General features: G+C 43.0%; 1 protein-coding gene across 1 annotated transcript in view; it reads right to left on the bottom strand.

The window, feature by feature from the left end:
• Nucleotides 1–13,092: 13,092 nt before the first annotated feature.
• The window catches only part of LOC147334156 (uncharacterized), a 33,221-nt gene continuing 29,483 nt past the window's right edge, over nucleotides 13,093–16,830 (bottom strand). Inside the window, exon 4 of the mRNA XM_086271424.1 lies at nucleotides 13,093–15,566. Within this exon, the coding sequence (XP_086127550.1) occupies nucleotides 14,670–15,566 (897 nt within the window). The 3' untranslated portion in view covers nucleotides 13,093–14,669. The remainder of the gene's footprint in view (nucleotides 15,567–16,830) is intronic.

Here is a 16,830-nt window from a genome sequence, read left to right as displayed (position 1 = left end):
ACACTTTATAAAAGATTTCAGTCAATTCTGCTCCTCATGTCGGTAAAGATAATAAAATACACAGTTTTAGTAGGTAAAGCTTCAAGGATATGGGACAAAACTCAGACACCATAGTGTTAAAATCAGCATGTTGTAATACAAATGTAATGAAACATCCATGTTTTGGTTTAGCCCTTCCCTTTGAGGGGAGGTGGACTCTGACTGACTCTTATTGAAACATGTTGCTGGCAACAAAAACGAAATGAGCAGATACATCAGAGAGAGACGAGTTTGTGTGTTTGTCAGCTGTTTGTGTGGAGTTGTTCTTTATGTTCACCTCAAATCAACCTGAGTGTCATTTCTCTTTAGTTCTGATCTCACTGCTGAGCTGCACAACAAACCAAGGTCAGTAACCTTCTTCTGTCACAGTTTAAACCTGAGAAATGCTCACTGATATGACCTGATTGGGTTCATGTTTCAGAATTAAGTAAAACACCTTTGTGTCAGGCAAAAGTATAACCAAGCAAGTTTGTTTGTTTTTTTGTTTGTTTTTTTTTCATTTTAACCCTCACAGCTCGTCTGACTGTGAGTCCCAGCAGCTCTCAGTTTTTTGAAAGAGACTTTGTGTCTCTGAGCTGTGAGGAGGACGACAGCTCTGCTGGATGGACTCTGAGGAGAAACACAAGCAAACAACAGAGACTTCGGTGTGGAGGTCAGATGACATAGCCAACCAGTTATTCCTGTAACATCAGTGAAATATTCACATGGGACAGTGGAGTTTACTAGTGTGAGTCCAGAGAGGGTCCCATCAGTAACATGGTTAACCTGACAGTCACTGGTAAGCTGAGTGTGTGGAGTTAGTGTTGATGAAGCTGTGTGTAAATGGATGAAATGCTGTAGTTTGTCTCTGTGTTGAGGTGGATCAGTGATCCTGCAGAGTCCTGTCCTCCCTGTGATGGAGGGAGATGACGTCACTCTGCTCTGTAAAACAAAGACCACTCCCTCCAACCTCCCAGCTGCTTTCTATAAAGATGGCTCCCTCATCAGGAAGCAGCCTACAGGTCACATGACCATCCAGCATGTTTCCAGGTCTGATGAAGGCCTCTACAAGTGTGACATCAGCGGTCATGGAGAGTCTCCATCCAGCTGGATCACTGTCACAGGTGACACACTCACCTGTCTGTGTTTCTGCAGCTTTCAACATTCACAATGTGACAACAACTTAATGACTGTGTTTGCTTTATTTTAGGGGAACAAACCACCACACCTCCACCTACATCCACACCTCCACCTACATCCACACCTCCTCCATCACGCTCTCCTCCTGTTCTCTCTGTGTTGACATGTGTTGGATCAGTCTGTGTTGTGGTTCTACTGGTGTTACTGGTTCTGCTGGTGAGACGATGTGTTCACAGGAAACCTGAAGGTGAGACTCAGACGTCCTGATCTTACAAGAGTTGGTTTACTGAATGATTTTAAAAAATTTACTATTGTTACTTTGTTGGATTGACATTCTTTTCCCATTGAAGTAATTATAATTTGTTGAAAATTACAAACATAGAAATGTTTTCCAAAATAATTTCTTTATACAAGAGTTATGACAGCGGTTAAATGTTATTATTTCAGCTGAACAAGAAGAAGTTGCAAATGATAATTTCACAGATGACATCACATATAGTGACATCAAATCATCACATCATCAGCAAAGGGCAATCAAAGAACACAGAGGTAACATTGTGTTTTTCTCTCACGTGATATGGGTGGTAGTTGTGAAATAATTGTTTCTGCCAGACCTTGTCAAGATAGCCAGCTAGATAGATATGGGAACCATGAAGAAACTGCTAGGAAAGCCTCAATCACCAATTACCTGGAGAGGATAAGTTAAGGATAAGTCCTCATAAGGTCTGATCCAGATAAATAATAGCTACACCCTGCCAGTGGTCAGAAAACCCGTTGGGATAATAAGCTAAAGGAGGAGATAGAAGCCACTGACATCAAGACAAGAAAGCTCCTGATACAATTCAGAACAGCAGGGTGCAAGTATGGCCTGGAAGTCCCGAGATCAAAATGGGACAAGCACCTACCACAACACAAAGAGAGAAACGTAATTAAATGTATTCTACAAGATGAAAACCGCATTGTTGCTTCTAAAACCAAGGTTAAACTAATGGACTGTCCTTAAACTAACTTACATCTTTCATTCTGCAGACATTGATACAGATGTGGTGTACTCAGCAGTGAGAACTGAAGATGTCACTTGTGGACACATAGCCATCAAACCAAAGAAGATCAGAGGTACAGCTGCTGTTTGTCTGAACAGAGTGAAAACCAACTGTTCTTTTCATGTCCTCACGTTTCCATTCTACACTGAACAAAAATATAAACGCAGTGCTTTTGTTTTTGCTCCCATTTGTCATGAGCTGAACTTAAAGATCTGAAACATTTTCTACATACACAAAGAACCCATTACTCTCAAATATTGTTCACAAATTTGTCTAAATCTGTGTTGACATGCCACACCTGTGAGGTGGGATGGATTATCTGCGCAAAGGAGAAGTGCTCACTAACAGAGATTTAGACAGATTTGTGAACAATATTTGAGTGTAATAGGTCTTTTCCTCTATGTTGAGAATGTTTCAGATCTTTGAGTTTAGCTCATGAAAAATGGGAGCAAAAACAAAAGTGTTGCGTTTATATTTTTGTTCTGTGTAATTTAGCTAATCCTAACATGATGTCATCATTTGGTAGTCACAGATAATCAGGGAGGACCACCCTGTTTCTGCACTAATAAGCATTGTTAGTGAGCAAGGATGTCACACATGCAAGCTAAACCAACAATCCAGAATACTGGGTCATTGAATACTAGGTAACACTGGGTAGAACACTACAACTAGAAAAATGTAAACCATTTGGTGCAGTCCTAGTTATAAGAACACCATCCAGGAAGGTACTGTTTGGATACTACATGTTCAATTCAATTTTATATTTACAGTGCTAGATGACAACGGTAGCCTGAAGGCACGTTCCATTATAAGGTAAAGATACTACAATAATACAGGAAAATCAGAGAAACCCCAACAATCCGATGACCCCCTATGAGCAAGCACTTTGATGACAGTAGCAAGGAAAAACTTAAAAAAAAAAAGAAACCTCCAGCAGAACCAGGCTCAGGGAGGGGTGGGGATCTGGTGTAACCAGGTGGGGGTGAGGAGAGGAAGACAGGAAAAAGACATGCAACATATAAACCGAACCGCGTGTGGTGGTGGTCTGAATGTTCAGCCTGTCTGAGAAATCGTGTCCTTCTTTTAATTCTTAATGTTATTCAATGGAGTTGATGACTGTGGCTTTGAAAGAGGAGGGGAGAGAAACCACTGATATCACATGCACCAGTATGATGACTGAAAGCTGGAAAGCTTTAAAATTACAGGGAAAGTCTGAACTGGGACTGTGTGTGATGCAGAGAGGTGGAGATTGGAGGTCTTGATTGAACTACAAAGCTTGTAATCATGTTTCCTGTTGTTTGAACTGTGTGTGTTTGTATTCAGACTTTAAACCAGAGCCAGACGTCGTCTACTCTTCACTGAAGTAGTCCACCAGTCCACCAGTCCAACCACTGATGTCCATCTGCTGGTCTCTAACTGGTCCCCCCAGCACCTCAGACAAGAGGAAATCCACATGTTGAAAATTTTTTTATATGCTTCATATCATTTTCTAACCAAATTATACTCAAATAATTAAAAAATAAAATAATTTGTCTTAATTGAAATGCAATCGGTCATATACAAATATTAGTTATTTTATGACACCAACGTCTTTGATATCTTTGCATTATTAAAGATGTATATATATTTTTTTTGTTGTGACACTTTCGTCGTGTGGTTCAGTGGGTTTCACTGAGATGTCGGATGGAAACTTTAACTTGTTTACTTGTGGCTAACTGATGTACATCTCTCTTCAATGCAGGAAACACACACATTACAGGAAAAAGCAAAGACATCATTCAATACTGTGAACTGCACAGCAGAGCTTCAGTACAGGATGTGTCTGTTTGAGACTGAAAGACTTTATGTCCTTGGACACTCAGAAACCAACCAGCAGCAGGTGACATGGTGTACATTTTCATTTTAATGTGTTTAATTTAGTTTAAATGTGAGAATTGTCCAGTGGTTTCAACAATTTTGCCTTTTTTTTCCTCATTTAAATTGATTATAAAATGGAAAATGGGGTTAGTCTTTGAAAGCTGAACTTACTTTTTATTCAATAATCCCAAGCATCATTTTAGTGATCATTAGTCCTTGTGGGAAACCTTCACAATGTCACAAAGAGACTTTTAACATCCAAACTTAGAAAATATTTTTTGGGCTAAACAAATCCTTTAGATCTTGCCCTGAGGTCTTTTCTGAAAACTGTTTGGTCACCACCTACAGACAAATCAGTTCTTCTCATTGTGCATTGTGTGCCGGGTGGCGGCCAGGAGCGGAGGCCCTGGCGGACTGACCCCCGGCTGCCAAGACTGGCAATAGGGACATGGAATGTTACCTCTCTGGTGTGGAAGGAGCCTGAGTTAGTGCGTGAGGTTGAGAGGTACCGGCTAGATATAGTCGGGCTCACCTCTACGCATGGCTTGGGCTCTGGAACCAGTCTCCTGGAGAGGGGCTGGACTCTGTCTCAGTCTGGAGTTGCCCCTGGTGAGAGGCGGCGGGCTGGGGTGGGTATTCTAATATCCCCTCGGCTTGCTGCCAGTACGTCGGGGTTTTTCCCGGTGGACGAGAGGGTTTGTTCCCTGCGCCTTAGGGTCGGGGAACAGGTCCTGACTGTCATCTGCGCTTATGCGCCGAGTGCCAGTTCAGAGTACCCAGCCTTCTTAGACTACCTGGGGGGGTGCTGGAATGTGCTCCACCTGGAGACTCTGTTGTCCTGCTGGGAGACTTCAATGCTCACGTGGGTAATGACAGCGAGACCTGGAGGGGCGTGATTGGGAGGAACGGCCTCCCTGATCTGAACCTGAGCGGTGCTTTGTTATTGGACTTCTGTGCTAATCACAGTTTGGCCATAACGAACACCCTGTTCGAACATAAGAGTGTCCATAAGTGCACGTGGCACCAGGACGCTCTAGGCCGTAGGTCGATGATCGATTTTGTAATCGTATCACCAGACCTGCGACCATATGTTCTGGACACTCGGGTAAAGAGAGGGGCTGAGCTGTCAACTGATCACCACCTGGTGGTGAGTTGGATCAGGTGGCGGGGGAGGACGCTGGACAGACCTGGTGCACCTAAACGCACAGTGAGGGTGTGTTGGGAACGTCTAGCAGAGGCCCCAGTCCGCGAGATCTTCAACGCACACCTCCAGCAGAGCTTCAACAGCATTCCGAGGGAGACTGGGGACATTGAGTCCGAATGGACCATGTTCAGCGTCTCCATTGCCGAAGCTGCTGCATTGAGCTGCGGCCGCAAGGTGGTTGGTGCCTGCCGTGGTGGTAATCCCCGAACCAAATGGTGGACACCAGAGGTGAAGGGAGCCACCAGGCTGAAGAAGGAGTCCTATCGGGCTTGGTTAGCCTGTGGGACTCCGGAGGCAGCCGACAGGTATCGACAGGCCAAGCGGAGTTCGGAGAGGCCATGGAAAAAGACTTTCGGACTGCCTCGAAGAGATTCTGGCAAACCGTCAGGCGTCTCAGGAGGGGAAAGCGGTGCTCTACCTGCACTGTGTATAGTGCTGGCGGAGCGCTACTGACGTCGACTGAGAAAATTGTCAGGCGGTGGAAGGAATACTTCGAGGACCTCCTTAATCCCACTGACACGTCTTCCGAGGAGGAAGCAGAGTCTAGGGATGAGGGGAATGACCCGCCAATTTCCAGGGACGAGGTCACTGAGGCAGTTAAACAACTCCTTGGTGGCAGAGCCCCTGGTGTTGATGAGGTCCGCCCCGAGTTCCTGAAGGCTCTGGACGTTGTAGGGCTGTCCTGGTTGACACACCTCTGCAATGTTGCGTGGAGATCAGGGGCAGTACCTGTGGACTGGCAGACCGGGGTGGTGGTCCCCATCTTCAAGAAGGGGGACCGGAGGGTGTGTTCCAACTACAGCGGTTTTCGTCCTGGTCGTGGAACACTGGACCAGCTCTTTATCCTCTCGAGGATACTTGAGGGTGCATGGGAATTTGCCCAACCAGTCTACATGTGTTTTGTGGACTTGGAGAAGGCATTCGACCGTGTCCCTCGGGGTGTCCTGTGGGAGGTGTTGCGGGAGTATGGGGTGTCTGGCCCATTGCTACGGGCCATTCGATCCCTATACAACCGTTGCAAGAGCTTGGTTCGCATTGCCGGCAATAAGTCGGACTCGTTCCCGGTGGGTGATGGGCTCCGCCAGGGCTGCCCTTTGTCTCCGGTTCTGTTCATAATTTTTATGGACAGGATTTCTAGGCGCAGCCAAGTGGCGGAGGGCTTTCGCTTTGGTGGCCTCAGAATCTCATGTCTGATTTTTGCGGATGATGTGGTTCTGTTGGCTTCATCGGGTGAGGGCCTCCAGCTCGCAGTGGAACGGTTCGCAGCCGAGTGTGAAGCAGCGGGAATGAGGATCAGCACCTCCAAATCTGAGGCCATGGTTCTCAGCCGGAAATAGGTGGAGTGCCCACTCCGGGTCGGGGATGAGTTCCTGCCCCAAGTGGAGGAGTTCAAGTATCTCGGGGCCTTGTTCGCGAGTGATGGGAGAAGGGAGCCGGAGATCGACAGACGGATTGGGGCTGCAGCTGCAGTAATGCGGACGCTGCACCGGTCCGTCGTGGTGAAGAGGGAGCTGAGTGTAAAAGCAAAGCTCTCAATTTACCAGTCGATCTACGTCCCTACCCTCACCTATGGCCACGAGCTGTGGGTAGTGACCGAAAGAACGAGATCGTGGATACAAGCGGCAGAAATGAGCTTCCTCCGAAGGGTGGCTGGCCTCTCCCTTAGAGATAGGGTGAGAAGTTCGGCCATCCGGGAGGGGCTCAGAGTAGAGCAGCTGCTGCTCCACATCGAAAGGAGGGTGGTCAAATCTCTGCACTCCAGCCCTCTGTGCATAAGAGTGCTGGAACATCATTATTATGTACACATTTTTCCATCTGGTATATGTAAATGTTCTCTTTCTCCCGTAGCCAGACTGACATTGCGATTTCATTTACCTATCGGTGCAATAGCCTGCATCCTGCTCAGATCCATCATAATGCCACAGTACTTTGACTTCCTCTCGCCAGATTGCCATTAATAGACAGAGGATGTATGTATTCATTCCTGAGGTGTAAAAAGTAATCAGGTAGATGCATTAAGGGCAGAAGGGTGATAATCCTCTCCTCTTCGCACTCTCATATTTCGTTGCCTTTCATCACCCTCTTCTCGGTGCATGCCGGGAGCAAAATTTGATTGATAAGGAAAGCATAAACAGCGTGACATGGAGAGAAGCTGAGTTCATAAAGAACATCATCGATTGTTTGTTCACCTATGGCCACGAGCTGTGGGTAGTGACCGAAAGAACGAGATCGCGGATACAAGCGGCAGAAATGAGCTTCCTCCGAAGGGTGGCTGGCCTCTCCCTTAGAGATAGGGTGAGAAGTTCGGCCATCCGGGAGGGGCTCAGAGTAGAGCAGCTGCTGCTCCACATCGAAAGGAGCCAGCTGAGGTGGTTCGGGCATCCTACAAGGATGCCCCCTGGGCGCCTCCTGGGTGAGGTGTTCCAGGCATGTCCCACCAGGAGGAGGCCCCGGGGCAGACCCAGGACACGCTGGAGAGATTATATCTCTCGGCTGGCCTGGGAACGCCTTGGTATTCCCCCGGATAAGCTGGAGGAGGTGGCTGGGGAGAGGGAGGTCTGGGCCTCTTTGGTTAGGCTGCTGCCCCCGCGACCCGGCCTCGGATAAAGCGGATGAAGATGGATGGGGTTGTCTACTGGTCAGACAAAAGCATATTTCAACGTATTAGCTTGGACACCAGACAAAGTTTTGCAAGTTTTTGTATTGGCTGTTTTACAAAACCTTGTGCACAACCAGTGTTGGGGAGTAACGGAATACATGTACCGCCGTTACATATTTAAAATACAAAATATGAGTAACTGTATTCCGTTACAGTTACCGTTTAAAAAGGTGGTATTTAGAATACAGTTACTTTGTTGAAATAAATGGATTACACAGCGGTACTTTCCTGTTTCATGTTGTCGCGGGTCAGGACTGTTTGGGTTTTGTTTGACAGCTACGTTCTGTTGTTCCAGGCGGCAGCGTTACGGTTGCCATGGTTACAGGGTGACGCTATCTCTCTCTGTGTGTTTCCTGGGTGAGAGAGAGCGCCTTTTTGTTGTTGTTGTGCTAAGCTAATAGGCAGAATGCTACAGGTATAGCTCTAAAGAATGTAGCATCATCCGTACTGCAGGGAGAATGGACTGCCATACACGTTGTGTGTCTGTGAGCGAGGGAGGGAGAAAAAGGAAAAGTACGAATGGTCATCGAGCAAAAACGGGAGCTGGAAGCATGTAAATATAATACAGGGAGTACAGATTTATTAGGCAAGTTGTATTTTTGAGGAATAATTTTATTATTGAACAACAACCATGTTCTCAATGAACCCAAAAAACTCATTAATACCAAAGCTGAATGTTTTTGAAAGTAGTTTTTAGCTTGTTTTTAGTTTGAGCTATTTTAGGGGGATATCTGTGTGTGCAGGTGACTATTACTGTGCATAATTATTAGGCAACTTAACAAAAAACAAATATATACCCATTTCAATTATTTATTTTTACCAGTGAAACCAATATAACATCTCCACATTCACAAATATACATTTCTGACATTCAAAAACAAAACAGCGACCAATATAGCCACCTTTCTTTGCAAGGACACTCAAAAGCCTGCCATCCATGGATTCTGTCAGTGTTTTGATCTGTTCACCATCAACATTGCGTGCAGCAGCAACCACAGCCTCCCAGACACTGTTCAGAGAGGTGTACTGTTTTCCCCCCTTGTAAATCTCACATTTGATGATGGACCACAGGTTCTCAATGGGGTTCAGATCAGGTGAACAAGGAGGCCATGTCATTAGTTTTTCTTCTTTTATACCCTTTCTTGCCAGCCACGCTGTGGAGTACTTGGACACGTGTGATGGAGCATTGTCCTGCATGAAAATCATGTTTTTCTTGAAGGATGCAGACTTCTTCCTGTACCACTGCTTGAAGAAGGTGTCTTCCAGAAACTGGCAGTAGGACTGGGAGTTGAGCTTGACTCCATCCTCAACCCGAAAAGGCCCCACAAGCTCATCTTTGATGATACCAGCCCAAACTAGTACTCCACCTCCACCTTGCTGGCGTCTGAGATAGATAGGGGGATATCTGGAGCTCTCTGGCCTTTACCAATCCAGCCACGGGCTCATCCATCTGGCCCATCAAGACTCACTCTCATTTCATCAGTCCATAAAACCTTAGAAAAACCAGTCTTGAGATATTTCTTGGCCCAGTCTTGACGTTTCAGCTTGTGTGTCTTGTTCAGTGGTGGTCGTCTTTCAGCCTTTCTTACCTTGGCCATGTCTCTGAGTATTGCACACCTTGTGCTTTTGGGCACTCCAGTGATGTTGGAGCTCTGAAATATGGCCAAACTGGTGGCAAGTGGCATCTTGGCAGCTGCACGCTTGACTTTTCTCAGTTCATGGGCAGTTATTTTGCACCTTGGTTTTTCCACACGCTTCTTGCGACCCTGTTGACTATTTTGAATGAAACGCTTGATTGTTCGATGATCACGCTTCAGAAGCTTTGCAATTTTGAGACTGCTGCATCCCTCTGCAAGATATCTCACTATTTTTGACTTTTCTGAGCCTGTCAAGTCCTTCTTTTGACCCATTTTGCCAAAGGAAAGGAAGTTGCCTAATAATTATGCACACCTGATATAGGGTGTTGATGTCATTAGACCACACCCCTTCTCATTACAGAGATGCAGATCACCTAATATGCTTAATTGGTAGTAGGCTTTCGAGCCTATACAGCTTGGAGTAAGACAACATGCACGAAGAGGATGATGTGGAAATACTAATTTGCCTAATAATTCTGCACTTCCTGTAATAACCACTGCAGCCAAGAAGAGTGCCTGACGAGCCCAGTTGTAAGTAAGCTATTAAGACTCGACTGTACGCTGTGTTCGTGTTTTCCTCCGAAACAATAAGTTCCATTGGAGCAGCCTTTCAACGCCTCTCTCTGTCTCTCGCAAGCAAAGTTGACCCACACAACAAAGTAAAGCTATTTTTCGGCTATGAGCCCGACACGGAACCAACGTATTAGTCAGAGGTCTCTTTACTACAGTTCGGAGCCGCGAACCTTCAGTAACAGTAATAAATCACACAGCAATAGTAGATTCACGTAGTTGTAAACAGCATGATAATATAGTAAGTAATCCAAAGTATTCAGAATACGTTACTCTCATTGAGTAACGTAACGGAATACGTTACAGAATACATTTTGGGGCATGTATTCTGTAATCTGAAATGGAATACATTTTAAAAGTAACCTTCCCAACTCTGTGCACAGCAGATAATATTTTATGAGAACACGTATTTAAGTTATTCACATCTATTGAAAAATGTATTGTTGAATGATAATCTGGCTCTGGATTATGGAGTAAATGAATGAAATGGATAGGCTAGATGTGCTTCTCTCCAGCCAGGAGATCTTGCTGTTCTCAGACAATACCAAGGAATCCCTAAATCCGCTGAAACTCATAATCCCTATAGAGTTTCCTGGCGCTCCACCTCTTACTCCTGCTCCTCTGAGGGCACAGAAGAGGTGGAGTAATCAGCTGAGGGCTCTGTAATTTGGTCATCAAAGAATTCCCAATTCAGCATTTGCCCTTGGCTTGTGACAAGGCAGGGTCCAACGCCCACTGGGAATGAGTCTGAATTATTGCCAGCAATGCGGACCAACCTCTTGCAACAGTTGTACAAGAACTGAAACCCCATACTCTTTAAACACCTTACACAGAATACTTCAAGGGACATGCTCAAATGCCTCTAAACTCCACAAAAAACATATAGACAGGTTGAGCAAACTCCTGTGCACCTTAAAATGTCCTTGAGAGGATAACGAGCTGGTCCAGTGTTCCACGGCCAGGATGAAAACGACAATGTTCCTCCTGTATCAACTAAATAGTCTTTCCTTGGGAGGCTGAGGAATGCGATCCCCCTATAACTCGAGCTAGCCGTTAAAGATGCGCACTCAGACCAAAGCACAAACATTTGTTAAAATTATTTTTATATTTTTATATATTGTATATTGTTTATTTAGACTCAAAGAACTCAAAAAAATCACATACTTGAAATACCAGTTAAAATTGTATTTTTTTTTCTTGTTTTGTTCTGCCAGGATTGCAACTGTCATATAAATATGTTATTATGTTTTATAACAGCAGTAGTTTTAATGCTATTTGTATTTTATGCATGCTTATTGATTCGTGTTCAGCTGTGATCTGGTTTCTTTGCATTATTAATAAAACCTTTGGTCTCACCTTTTTTGCTGTGTGGTGATGTTTGTTTCACTAATGTGACAGATGGAAAATTTCATTTGTTTGGTTGTGGCTAAATGATAATTAGAAAAAATATATATCTTCAGTGCAGAAAGCCAACTTTAGACTGCAACTGCAGACTAAAACCAGTAAAAACATTGTTCAGTCTCTGAAAGATGTACAGGAAAGCTTCAGTACTTCAGACTGAAACACTTGTACTAATACTAGTATCTGAGGAAATATTTTTTGACACTTGATCTTTTTAATTCATTGGTCTAAAGCATCACATTTTTACACTGTTATTTACACTGTCACATTTCACTGTTATTGCTCTGGGAAAATTTCAGTGTCACAAACAGAACTTTAACATGACAACAAGAACTGAAAGGTTTTGGTGTCTGAAACTAGAAACTCATGAACATGTGATATGACTCAGACTGGACTTCTTTTTGCATCATACCTCATGAAACAGCACAGAGCCTCTCCTAATAAACCACCCAGAAGCTTGAAATGATCATGACTCATGTTTCAAGTCTTCCATCTACTGGTTTTACTGGGTATTATACCAGAGCCGGATAACCTCTTAATATCCACCAGTTGACTAATGAAGCAATTTTATTTTGTTATCTTGGATTTTAGACCCACCTAATTAAACTTTAATCAGCATGGATTTTATATGCAAAAGATATGCATTGCGCCCATATGCAAATTTTAGAGAGAATTAATTTGAAATGTGATGTCTTCAAACTTTGTTTTCCCATGATAACTTTTTTATATGTACAGTGTGTATATGCCCTACACGGCAAGTTCGAAAACCAGATAATTTTGAATTTTGTGTCATTTTTTGCAACACTCTCAGTGTGTAACAGCCTTGATATTGGTAATTACCATAAACACCCACGTGAAGCTGGTTATCTACTTTATATGTTAACTGAGGGTTTCCATGCACTATCACATGAAAGAGGTGGAGTTGGCAACATCTGACTAATAACAAAGGGACATTTCAGGGGTCATGTGACTCTTCTTCTTCATGAAATGATCCCCATGACACTTACACCAGAGATGTTATCAAACAACGATTAAAAATACATAAAGAACACAGAAAATATAACAGTGAAATGCAATGATGTTGACTTTATCTGACACAATATACAGACCAAAATCACCTCAATGAAAAAAAAGAAACATAATTACTCTCGTCTATTCTGGTTATGGTCATGTGATTTATGAGAAGTGCTTACAGGTGTATCCTCTCATGGTCTTGTGGGTGGTTCTGCTGCTTCTTTGTCCCTCACTGTAAACAGATGTACTGAGAGACTCCTGCACTGATGTTTCAAAGGAAAGTCCAAACAGCCTCACTGGTTCTCCATAAAGAACAAAGATTTGCTCTCTGTGGCTACAACAAAACTTAAAGACAATCAAAGGTGGACAAAGTTTTCCAGAACAGCTGTGGTTTTATGGAGGCTACAGCTAAATGCTGCCTTCTCCATAGTACTATATACTGTTACGAGTTCAAAATTGGGGATGGAGACAAGAGAAAAAAACCACAATAACAACACTGGTCCGGCCGGGTTAAGTCAAACGATCATTTTAATGATCACACACGTGGGAGATGGACACTGTATGCAGACAGCCTCAGATCTCAAAATGGTGGAGCATTGATCACACTCTTATAGCCTCTGGTGCCCCCACCTTATCATAAAAGCCTAAACATTCACATGCTTTTCTCTCACACGGCGCCTAAGCTACGACCTTGGCTCCCCGTTTATCTGCTCCTGCTGAGATGGGGCAGAAAACTCCAGCATGTTCCGTTCTCTTCTAATCAGACAAATAAGGCAATGACTTTTTGCAAACAGCATTTCTTATGACATCATAAAACAATATCATTCATCCACAATAAATCAGCAGTCTAATGTAATGCAAATCAGTTTAACTACTGCAATAGTTATCAGCTTCTTCTAATTCAGGATAATAATGCACACTAAAACTACCTAATAATTCACAATCTTTAATTAGGGGTATAACATGGCATAAAATAATATTATAATCTAACAATACATTTTTATAGAGTTTTCATATTGATTCAATTCTTTCATGTTTGAAGATGACACAAGGTTGGGTATGAACCATCACATGCACATGCGTGGCTGTTGGCAATTACTGGATAACTGATTACTGTATTTGTACAGTAAGTTTGTTTCTAATATACCAGATATGGAGCCAGAATATGTCGATTAAGGGGATATGCAGGACAGGCAGATGAAGGACGGAGATGTAAGTTTGATTCTAAAAAGTGTGACAACTGCTATTAATAGAACATACCAGTGTCACGTCTTCATGACAAGAACAAATCCCTGGAAAAATGAGCCAATTAGAATCTTCAGCCGGAGAGCTGTTCCTCCAGGTGTGTGAGTAGAGTTCAGTGCGCCTGTGATCAGATAGGAGCTGCTTTCAGCCATTTGGCGATAACATTGTTACTTCTGACAGGATACTACCACCTGCTCCAATAACTCTAAATATGAGGTAATTAAAACATAAGAAAATAGCAATATGTGTGCAATATTTCTGGAAATAACCAGAAGACATCGAACAGGAAACATACTTACAGACTGTCCAAACTTAACACCATAAAGAGGATGCATATGGATTCCACCATGCCTTTCTGTACCACTGTGCCTCCAGATAAAATGGAGTTTCTATCCTCGTTGAAGACATTTTAAGACCTCCTCTACCACTAGGGGTCAGTATAACAAAATTTTATTTACTGGAGCCAGAACGGGGTTAGTGTGTCTCTCTGTGCTATCTGTCAGTGACTCCATGAATTGCTGTGCTTTACATTTTCAGTGTTGTGGTGGAATATTTTGACAATTCGGAAAAAAAATATTCTACATAAGTTCAGTGTATGCAGCTGAATGATTGAGTCATTGAGTGTTTGTTTAATCTTCAGGTTCTGTTTCCTAAGATCATTCTTGTTCTGTGAGGTTTAAACCACACACACTGATGCTCATGTAGATATCAGATCAGCCATTTATTGATTCAAATGACAACACAAATATGTGATGATCTGAGTGTACATGTTGCTCTGTAGATTACAGAGCAGAGATGGCCAACGCGTTACTTGTAACAATCAGGTTAAGATTACAAGATAAAAAAATCAATACTTCCTCACAGTAACTGCACTTGTAGAGTTACTTTCTGGTGTGGATCTTTTGGTGTTTTTTCAGGTAATGTGGAGATTTAAAAGTCTTCTCACACAGGTCACATTTATAAGGTCTCTCCTCAGTGTGGGTAAACATGTGTTTTTGTAGTTGTGCATCTGTTGTAAACAGTTTCCCACACTGATCACAGTAGGAAAGATCATTTCCAGTGTGAATGCGTAGGTGTCTATTTCGGTACTTTTTTTCACTGAAAGTTTTTCCACAAAAGTCGCAGCTATACGCCTTAATTCCAGAGTGGGTGACTAGATGCCTGTGTAAGTTTCGACTTTCAACAAAAGCTTTACCACACAAGTCACAGCTGTAAGGTTTAACTCCACTGTGGATGAGTTGGTGTTTTTTTAAGTCTCCAGCCCAGGCAAAAGACTTTCCACACAACTCACAGCTGTAAGGTTTAAATCCACTGTGGATGACTTGGTGTTTTTTTAAGTCTCCAGCCCAGGCAAAAGACTTTCCACACAACTCACAGCTGTAAGGTTTAAATCCACTGTGGATGACTTGGTGTTTTTTTAAGTCTCCAGCCCAGGCAAAAGACTTTCCACACAACTCACAGCTGTAAGGTTTAAATCCACTGTGGATGCGTTGGTGTGTTTTTAAGTTTTCAGCCCGGGCAAAAGACTTTCCACACAAGTCACAGCTGTAAGGTTTAAATCCACTGTGGATGATTCTGTGTTTTTTTAAGTTTTCAGCCCGGGCAAAAGACTTTCCACACAAGTCACAGCTGTAAGATTTAACTCCACTGTGGACGACTTGGTGTGTTTTTAAACTTCCAGCCTGGGTAAAAGACTTTCCACACAACTCACAGCTGTATGCTTTAACTCCACTGTGGATGAGTTGGTGAGTTTTTAAACTTCCAGCCTGGGTAAAAGACTTTCCACACTCATCACAGCTGTAGGATTTCTCTCCCTTTCTTCTTTGACGTTTGTCAGCCTCCTGAGAGCGCTGACTTCTTGCTCCATGTTGGTCCTGCAGTGACAGAGATACAAACAGAGGCAGTGAGTGAAATGCAGTCCTGGAACAAACTGAAACTCCCTCTATTGGTGGAATCAAACATGTCAACAAACACGTTGTTGGTGTGTTACCACCACCTTCTGGTGATGGTGTCACATTACAATAATGTGACACAATGAGAGGTATAATTAAAATGACATTAGGAAATATTGATCAGCAGAGAAAATCTTTTATTTCATAAAAAATTCAAAGTTCAACTGATGATATTGTTGTTTCAATGTGTGTAGATAAAATATGATCTTTGTATTTTCTTGTGACTTCTGTGGTTTCTGATTTTGAATGTAGATTCTGTATATATGGAGGAGCCCAGGATGGAAGCTGCTCTTAACAGAAAACTAATACTTTTCTCACCTTTTGTGTTGAAGACATAGCTCAGCCACTACAGTGGAAACAGAGTCCAAATGGCTGAAATTGTTCCTCTGCTGCACCACCAGACTCGTCTCCTGTTACTCAGCAAAAAAGAAGTACACACACACACACACACACACACACACACACACACACACACACACACGTATATACATATATTAGGGGTGCACCGATACAGAAAATTCATAGTTCGGTTTGATACTTTGGTGTCACGGTTTGATATTTTTTCGATACAAAAAAATGTTCATGCTTTTTTTAATTTGTCATTTATTAAAATTATAAATATATATTTTAACTCAAAAGTACAGTTTTTAAATTTAATGTTGCTGAAACAATAAAGTAATAAAAAATAAATCTGATCGAGAAATCACTCATCTTTGGAAAAGAGAGTTTATTACAGAGAAATGTCTCTTTCCAAAATAAAAGCTATACTATCCGCTTCTTCAGGGCTATATTCTCATCAGCATATTAAACATGTCAGGTCCCCATAAGGAGAATCATGTGCTAACGGCTGTCTAAATGACTCGGGTAAAGTTAGTAGCATGCGTGCTTGTTGTTTTTGTCTGCTTCCACTTGTCTTTGCACTAGGATGATGTCGGTGTAAATGTGCAGTCATATTCGTTGTGTTCCCACTAGTGCTGTCAGCGTTAATCTGAAATGACGTTAACGCCACAACACGGCAAATCTCCGTTAACGAGCTACCGCGGATCGCCCCGTGCTTGGGGTTGGATGCCGTCAACACGTTAACGAGCAA

Source organism: Aulonocara sp. 'chitande type north' Nkhata Bay, linkage group LG3, assembly GCF_057382095.1.
Source record: "Aulonocara sp. 'chitande type north' Nkhata Bay isolate Kocher_YH1m ecotype deep benthic linkage group LG3, A_spYH_male_GT1.1, whole genome shotgun sequence".
Taxonomy (NCBI): domain Eukaryota; kingdom Metazoa; phylum Chordata; class Actinopteri; order Cichliformes; family Cichlidae; genus Aulonocara; species Aulonocara sp. 'chitande type north' Nkhata Bay.
Note: the sequence above shows the minus strand (reverse complement) of the source record. Positions and strands in the feature narration are given on the sequence as shown.